At 34.1% G+C, this 8,871-nt stretch overlaps 1 protein-coding gene across 5 annotated transcripts in view; it reads left to right on the plus strand.

Moving 5' to 3' along the window:
• ARFGEF1 (ARF guanine nucleotide exchange factor 1) overlaps nt 1–8,871 on the plus strand; it is a 150,079-nt gene that overhangs the window by 47,565 nt on the left and 93,643 nt on the right. For 2 of the 5 annotated variants that reach the window (XM_077751762.1, XM_077751763.1), the window contains exons 4-7: nt 4,248–4,278; nt 4,803–4,959; nt 6,123–6,269; nt 7,894–8,073. In XM_077751762.1, coding sequence (XP_077607888.1) covers nt 4,248–4,278; nt 4,803–4,959; nt 6,123–6,269; nt 7,894–8,073 — 515 coding nt within the window. Of the gene's footprint in view, nt 1–4,247; nt 4,279–4,802; nt 4,960–6,122; nt 6,270–7,893; nt 8,074–8,871 lie in introns of those variants that run through there. The other 3 variants (XM_077751759.1, XM_077751760.1, XM_077751761.1) reach the window with 2 other exon arrangements.

Consider the following 8,871-nt stretch of genomic DNA (forward strand, 5'->3'; position numbering starts at 1 on the left):
AGTTCCTAAAAGAATTTCAGTAATAAAGTTTTTTTAAACAGCTAGGACTATATAGTTTAAAAACCTGCATGTGACTAAACAAATTCATCATCTGATTTTTATCTTATTTCAACTGAAAAGTGATGACTTTTATTAATCACATCCAGTATTGTCTATTTGGACATCATCTAGTGTTTCCAAAGCATTTTTAAAAATACTGTGCTGTTTGTGGTCATCCTTGTCATGATTCTGACTTTAACAGCAAAGTGTTTCATAATTAAGCACTGTGTGGTTTTTTTCTTTGAGTATGCTAATACTTCTTAATTTGACGTTTTAACAGTTTTTTTTCTTGGTGTATTTTCTTTCTTTAATAAATGAGAATTAATTAGTTTACTTCTTGATTCTACTGTTCAAGGCCATCCTGAAGCAAACTGTTTCCAAGCCCTAATTTATTAAAACAGGTAGTTTCCTCAAAAACTGTATTACTGGGCATTCGTTATAAGAAAACTAAAAAGGACTTTCTATTTAGCATGTACACGGGTGTACTTGTCTTACAAGTATAGTAAATGGATGTGGCCATGGTGGATGAATCCCAACTGTCTTCCACTCGTTTCTTTTAACTGCTTTATAGCAATGATTTTTTTTTTTTTTTACAAATAGTTTATTGACAAATTAGTTTCCACATAACACCCAGTGCTCATCCCCACAAGTGTCCTCCTCCATGCCCATCCCCCCTACCCCCCATATCCATCAGTCCTCAGTTTTTGTCAGCATTCAAGAGTCTCTCTCATGGTTTGCCTCTCTCCCTTTCCCCCACCATTTCCCCCCTTCTTCTCCCCCTTGTTCCTCAGTTAAGTTCCTCCTAATCCTCCTATACGTGCAAACATATGATATTTGTTCTTCTCTGCCTGACTGATTTCACTCAGCGTTACACCCTCAAGGTCCATCCATGTTGCTACACAGGCCAGATTTCATTCTTTCTCATTGCATGTAGTCTTCCATGGTATAGATAAACCACATCTTCTTGATCCATTCGTCCGTTGATCGATACTTAGGCTCTTTCCATGTNATAGCAATGATTTTTAAACTTGTTTGTATATCAGAATCCTTTTGAAGCCTTCTTAAAACACAGATTGTAGGACTCTACACACTCAGTTGCTGATTCAGTAAGTCTTTGTGGGGCTGGGTGGTGTTGATGCTGCTGCTCCTGGGACCATATTTTGAGAACCACTGCTTTATAATAAGTTTATGCTGGTAATTGTAGAATGAATTTTTCAGTTCAGTTGCATCAGTTAGTAGAAGGTTGCATAACTATATAGCACAATGTAGAGAGTGTAATGCACTAAAACTAGTGAGACTAGTTTCTGGATCACTACTTATCAGCAGTCTGACCTTAATGTTTTTATTTAACTAATCTGATCCATAGTTTTCTCCTACATAAGATAGGAGTTATCCTTTGAGGGTGAAATTAGGTAATGCGTGGAAAAATATTTTAAACTGTATATTGCTGCACAGATATAAAGAGGTATTGCATATTCTTTAAAAATTTCAGCTTATTTTACTTTCAGTATTTTGATAAATATTTTCTACCTGCCTCCTAATGTCCCATGTCCTTGTAATCTTGATTACTTCTTAGTGACAGTGTCTTCCAGTTTAAGTGACCTCACAAAGCTTTGAAAGGAAACCTATTGAAATGAATCCAGGCTCTCTTAGTGGGACCAAAAAAATATAAGCATTTTGTGGGACCAGAAAGATAACTATGCAAGCTATTATTAATCAGTGGAGGAGGGGCGCCTGGGGTGGCTCAGTCAGTTAAGCGTTCAGTTTTGGCTCAGGTCATGATCTCATGATTCTTGGGTTTGAGACCCGCATCAGTCTGTGTGCTAACAGCTCAGCCTGGAGCCTGCTTTGCATTCTATGTCTTTCTCTCTCTTCTGCCCTTACCCCACTTGTGCGTGTGCTCTCGCGTGCTCTCTCTCTCTCTCTCTCTCTCCCCCCCTCTCTCTCCCCCTCTCTCTCTCTTCCTCTCCCTCTCCCACTCCCACTCGAATACAAGTAAACATCAAAAAAAATTTAAAAAAGCAGTGGGGGGAAATTGTAATACTTGTTCTCTAACCTTTAAAGATTTTATCAAAGCATTTAAAGCTTTTTTTTTTTTACTGTGGGTTATAAATGTATATAGAGAAAGGAAAAAGTAAAACTCATATTTAGTAAAAGGTAATTTAAAATATTAGAAATATTGAGTGTTAAATTGTTTTATCTTTGTGAAAAAACTTACCTGGATCAGTATGAACAGTACTTGCTTGTATAACTTACAGTGTGGAGATAGAAAAAATTATAGTACTGTCTGAGTTAGAGAAACATTACATTCAATATAGCTTGCGTTGGATATGTTTTATTAGACTCTTTAAAAATGGGCATTTAAAAATAATGGAGTCATAAAATAAAATGGTTCATAGACTCTGAGTAGATCCTTTGAACTATAATGTTTTAGACCAAACGTCAGCAAACCTTTTCTATAAAGGGCTTTGCAGGCCAAGAAGAAAATCCAAGAATATTATATAAGTACTTACATACCAAGAGAAGACAGATTTATACAATTTTATTATTGATGAGATTCAAAATAACCATAATTGAGTATATGCATTTGTAATCCTGGCCTAATGAGAGTTCTTATATAGGTGGAGTAACATTACGCTGTTTTACTCTTCACTGGGCTTCACAGTTAGCGTTCCCTGTCATCATTTTGATTCCCAATATTCATGTGTAAAAACTGTTCTTAAACTCAGGAAAATGGGTGCTAGATGGCTTTGGCATGTGAGCCATAGTTACTGACTTGATGTTTTAGAATATAAGGGGCTTTTGCAGTCATCTAGTAGTGAAGTAAGGGTGGTTTCCCAAGGTCACATGGTTATTTAGTAACAGATGGTGTCAGACCATAGTGCTCTTTAAAATGTACTATTTATAATATTCTTAACTGATGTATTCTTAACCAGAATACCCTATTTCCTACTTACTTTATAAATGAAAATTCACGTACTACAAAAACTGCTACTTTATCCCTTCCCTTCCCTTACATCTTACATCTGCCTTACTTGAATTTTAGCAATACCTCAGATTCTTAAATAATGATAATATTTTAAAAAGAAAAATGTGGTTAAAAATTTTAATGAAGATTTGGGGCATTTAATAAGTTTTCCTTTCATCTGTACTGTATTTTCAAGGTGATTTAAATTATTACCTTTTTAAATATTTTTTAATGTTTACTTTTGAAAGCAAGAGAGAGGGACAGAGCACAAGTTGAGGAGAGGCAGAGAGGGAGACACAGAATCTGAAGCAGACTCCAGGCTCTGAGCTGTCAGCACAGAGCCTGATGCGGAGCCAGAGCTCACAGACTGTGAGATCATGACCTGAGCTGAAGTCCGACACTTAATCCACTGAGCCACCCAGTGCCCTATCATTTTACTAATCTTTAAAATTAAGGTTGCTGTGAGGTTTATGTTAGTACATTTAAAATGTAATAGTGCTTGGCACATAGTTCTGAACAACTGTTGCTCACAATAATAGCAATTATAAATGTTATGTTTGAATGATTTTCCTTCCAAATTTCAAGCAGGTTTAAACAATTAACCAGACTATCTATTAAATTTAAGGGTCTTTTAGTATAGCTAGAACTTATCCAATTTACCTCATTTCTTAAGCTATAAACAGCAAAAGGGAAAATTTCCCATTGAATTGAGCATGTGTATTTTTAGGGTCTTGTGTAGTCATAGTAGAAAAATTGGTTAAATATCAACACATATGTTCATGGTCAAGAGGTTATAGTCCTAGTCTGATAATCTTGAGATAATCACAAGAGTGATGTGTTTAGTTTTCTCCCCTCACTGAACATTTGCCTTAATTGTATAATTTGAATACAACATACATAATATTCTATTTTTAATGCTTTTGGTTAATGTAGTTACTTGACAAAAGACAAAAAGAGAACTACTTCAAGAAAACAAATGCTTTGGGAATTAGTAATCCATAGTAGTACCTCTCCTTATGGTTATTAATGTATATTCTTTGTATAGTTTTATAAAATTATATTGTATAAATTAATACATTTAACAGCAAGAGGATTTTAGCTACCGAATTTTCCTTTGAATTTGCATTCTTCCCAACTTCTTATAGAAATTATGAATTAGTTTACAAAGCCTATAATCAGATTTACTTAATGATCTTTCTGTTGTCAAGTTTTCTAACATGTGCCTCTTTTTTCCCCCCAGAGGAAATAAAAGCGGAAACTGAAAAACAGAGGTTTGTGGGGTTTCTTTTCTTTAGTAAAAATAATTTGCAAACTTATCAGTCTTAGTTAAAAGAGTAATACAGTCATCTATGTGTGGCAGATTTTCTGTATGTGAAATTTGTAATAAAATTAATAATAAATGGTTTTTAAGAAATAGAAGTAAAAAGATCTCATAAATAAATACAGGAGGGTATTCCTAAAATACCATAAGATGCATTTTAAAGTCTTTGTGTAAAGACTTTGATTCATATTTAGAAAGATTGCTAAATGATTATTTTATAATTTAAATACTTTTTCAGTAATTAAATAACTATTTTAATTTCTTTGATTTTCTTGCATTTAGTTACAGCTCTGGCCACTACTTTTTTCCTGTAGCAAATCATTTAATTTCTCTGGGCTTTGGTTACCCTCATGAAATATGGGAAGATGAAGATTGGTTTAGCAAAATTCCTTTTAGAACTGAAATTTTGTGTTTTCATAAGTTTATCATCATTGTGATAAATGTAATATTCTCATCGTACTCTTTTCCCTTTAGTCCTCCTCATGGAGAAGCAAAAGGTGGATCAAGCACCCTTCCACCAGTGAAATCAAAGACAAATTTTATCGAAGCAGACAAGTACTTCTTACCCTTTGAATTGGCGTGCCAGTCCAAATGTCCCCGTATAGTTAGTACGTCTCTTGACTGTTTACAGGTATGTATAGAATGGCATTATCAAAAAACTGTTTAATTTGAATGTGTTTCTAAACATTATCACAATTGGTGATTCAGACATTTTCCATGAAAGCCTTGAGCATTCTTTTTGTGGTAAGAAGCCAGATAGTTGCTTATATACAAGAGAGATAAAATAATAGTTTCAAAAAGATGTTTCTAGCTTAAGGGTAGCAAAAATCATTAGCATAGTGAGACAAATCATCGTATTTGGTCAGATTTTCCATCAGTAAAATGCAAGAACCACAGTACTTTTAATCTGCTGCTGACTTTACCTACATCATTATTTGCAATGACTTTACTGAATATCTACTGTTTTATCTACAGTAGTAGGTTAATATTGACAGTTTAATTCTTCACAGCTAGACTTCAGCTCTGATTTTCACGTATGTCAGAAAAATTCCTTAACTCTTTTATCCTGTTTTACTTACACAAACTGTTCTATTTACAAACGTGTGCATGCATGCACACAGGATTCTGAAGATATTTGTAAAACTTGCAGATAGAGGGGTCTTTCTCTTCAGGTCTTTTCACTGTTGGGGGAATTATACATATTGAACCAATAATTCAATGGCTAGGAACAGACCATATTCGTCTGATTTGTTTGGCAGATAGAGTAAGAATAAGTTCATTTGATTTGTAACCCTGTTTTCCCTGAAAAATTAAAATTGTGATATCTAAGGCTTTCCAGGGGTATAATGGATGACGATTGAACAAATCCATGATTTATTACAGCAGTGCATGGAAATTGAGTTTTCTGTATGTTCACAGATCTGATCTGGAAAGAGATAAAATCATTTAAATGTGTTAAGATAACTTTCACAAAAGCAGTATCAATAATGATTAGATAGAAAGCAATTAGCTATTCTGATTCACCAGATACCAGGTCTAAGATGTGGCTTTCACAAAGTATTGACATGGTTTTATTCTGGTTAGTATGTTTTTGTGGCTATTATGAATGTAAATAATTGTACATGTTTTGTAGCTAATAAAGCTTTCTTCAGGAAAAGTTGGTATAGCCTTGGCTTTGGTTATACTTTAATGTAAGAAATTTAACATGTATTCAGTTATAGGTTATAAATTTAATGTGTAATAAGCATATATATTAGTTAGCTTAATTAGCTTTATTTTCTTTCTCCATTTTAGAAACTTATTGCGTATGGACACTTGACTGGCAATGCTCCTGATAGTACAACACCAGGTAAAAAATTAATTGATAGAATTATTGAAACCATTTGTGGCTGCTTCCAAGGTCCTCAAACAGATGAAGGAGTTCAGCTGCAAATAATAAAGGTAATTGGTTATAGTGAATTTGTCATTCATAATGTGTATATGTATATTTTAAAGTTTATTAATTTAGTTTGAGAGAGAGAGCACAAGCCAGCAGGAGAGGGACAGAGAGAGAGGGGAAAAAAATCCCAAGCAGGGCCTTAATTCCACAAACCAGGAAATCATCACCTGAGCTGAAATCAATAGTTAGATATTCAACTAACTCAGTCACCCAGGCATCCCTCTATGTATTTTTAAAATCAGAAGCCATTTATCTTGGATATATGTGGAAAGGTCATTTTATGTGCTTTCCATCTCTAACAGAAGTCACTTAGTTGCTTTTTAGACTCCATGAGTGGATTTTGTTGAATGCCAAGAGTTCACTAGAAGACTATATTATATTTCCAGGTCTGTTATTTTGAAGGCCCCAATTTAGGCTTCAGCTCCCAGAGCCTCCCAGAGTATTTTGGTTTCTGGAATGTTTGCCATACATATTCCATCTTTTGAGCTTTAGGGCCCATGTGGCCCCTCTAGTTTCTTCTCTACTTCTGGATGCCTTGTAGTCTGCCCGCTAGACCCGTGCTTCACCGTGTGAGCTATTTGTGCACCAGCTTTCCTGATTCCCTTGCACCTATTCATTTGCTGAACCTGCTCAGCCAAATTTTGTTCTGGGTTTTTGCTGTAATATATCTGGGTAATTAAACTCCTTAAAGAAAACTCACTCAGTTATGTTTTTAGTCTGTTATAAATATTGAAGTCTTAATAGGACTGCTTATGGTCATGGTGATATGTTTATACATCAGTATAAATTTTCTCCTACTTTTAGTGCTTTTGAAATCTTGTGTACATATAGCCCCCTTTTCATGTGTAGATTTAGTTCCTTCTGAGCCTTTCAGTTTCACAGCTGTATTCACTTCACAAGTCATATCTTTATTCTAAAAATGCCATCTAATCAGTTGGCCTGTCATTTGCAATTTAATATCAGTCATGGTTTATTTAGCATATACTCAGTGCTGACTTTGCGTAGCATTGTACAGCATAAAGGACAGAAGAGTCCTTGCTCTTGAGAAGTTGCAAGTACCCTAATGTGTGAATATGCATATAAAGTTTGTTGGGGAAGTTCACTTAGGATTATTTTAAATGCTTTATTCTCATTTAATCTGATATTTTAATGCTTTATTCTGTTTGTAAACATCTTCAGCAACCTCAGCAGTACATTTATTGAGTTTCATCAGTGAGAACCATCTCATAAAAATTTGGAAGTGAATAAGACAGTGTGTATCCGCCACAGTTGACAGTCTTATTCAAAAGATATGTCATATGAGGCATATCTGTGCTCTGCTGGACAATTAATGCTGTGCATTTTAATAGACTAATAGTTTTATAAAAATGAAAGTTGGGTGTTGAAGCAATTATATAGTTTTCTAGTAGTTCTGGGGGTTTGGGATGATTATTTGGAAATTACTGCCAGTTGATTATATATTGAAGATTAGTAGAAATTCTGTTGGTGTATACTGGAAATTCTGTTCGTGTGTACTTGAAAGTGATAATGGTGTCTGAAAGTTTTAATTCTAATATAAAAATACTCATTTTTGTGCTGAAATGCAGGATGCAGAAAATTGCTTTAACTGTGGCTTTCTTTTTAAAGGCTTTACTTACTGCAGTAACATCACAGCACATAGAAATCCACGAAGGAACTGTACTGCAAGCTGTGAGAACATGTTACAATATCTATCTAGCAAGCAAAAATCTCATCAATCAGACGACAGCCAAAGCTACTCTTACTCAGATGCTAAATGTTATCTTTGCACGCATGGAAAACCAAGCAGTAAGTATTCAAAACAAGAGAACGTAAAGAACCACAGGTACCAAGTAGAGAAAAGAATTTATAGAAATTATAGTGAAATCTTTGGTACTTGTAGAGAATGTCTTTCATTTATTTTTATACTTAGTGGAGATCTGTGGTACTATTTTGCTTTGTTTTGAGGTTAACTGACTTGTTTAACTGTGGAAAAATATATTTTTGATGGTTCACAAGTAGAAAGCGAAAGATCTTTATTGTCGTCCTCATGGAAATGTTTATAAATTGATGATACTTTTATTGTACTCAAGTTTAGTAGATGGGTTTAATGTGGTTAAAAAGCTACCTGATTTGATTTATGCTGCTGTAGAATTATTTAGTCATTGAGTCCTTTACAAATAAAATATGTATTTGTATTGATAAAATACATTTTTGGGGGGTAAGAGATGAGCTAAAGAATCATTTATATATTCTTTTTAATTGTTTAGGTCTACCTAATTACAAATCAACTTCTAACTTTTTTTGAAAACTGATTTTAAACTTCAAATATTACAGAGAGATTTCCTTTACCTCTCTTCCCTTAGTGCCAGTGCCTTATACCATGTTACAGTACTTCTACATTACTGTTGAATAAACTACAAAGCCAACTTGAATTTCATCAGTTTTCCTACAAATGTCCTTTTTCTGTTTCAAGTTCCAGTCTAGGATCTGACAATGTACTTAGTATGAATTCAGTTATTATATCTTAGTCTTCTCCAGTTTGTTGTAATTTCTCAGTCTTATCTTTGATCATCTTGATGCTTTTGAGGGATACTGAAGCCAGTT

The sequence above is a fragment of the Crocuta crocuta genome, unplaced genomic scaffold (genome assembly GCF_008692635.1).
Source record: "Crocuta crocuta isolate KB4526 unplaced genomic scaffold, BGI_CrCroc_1.0 scaffold20, whole genome shotgun sequence".
Lineage (NCBI taxonomy): Eukaryota > Metazoa > Chordata > Mammalia > Carnivora > Hyaenidae > Crocuta > Crocuta crocuta.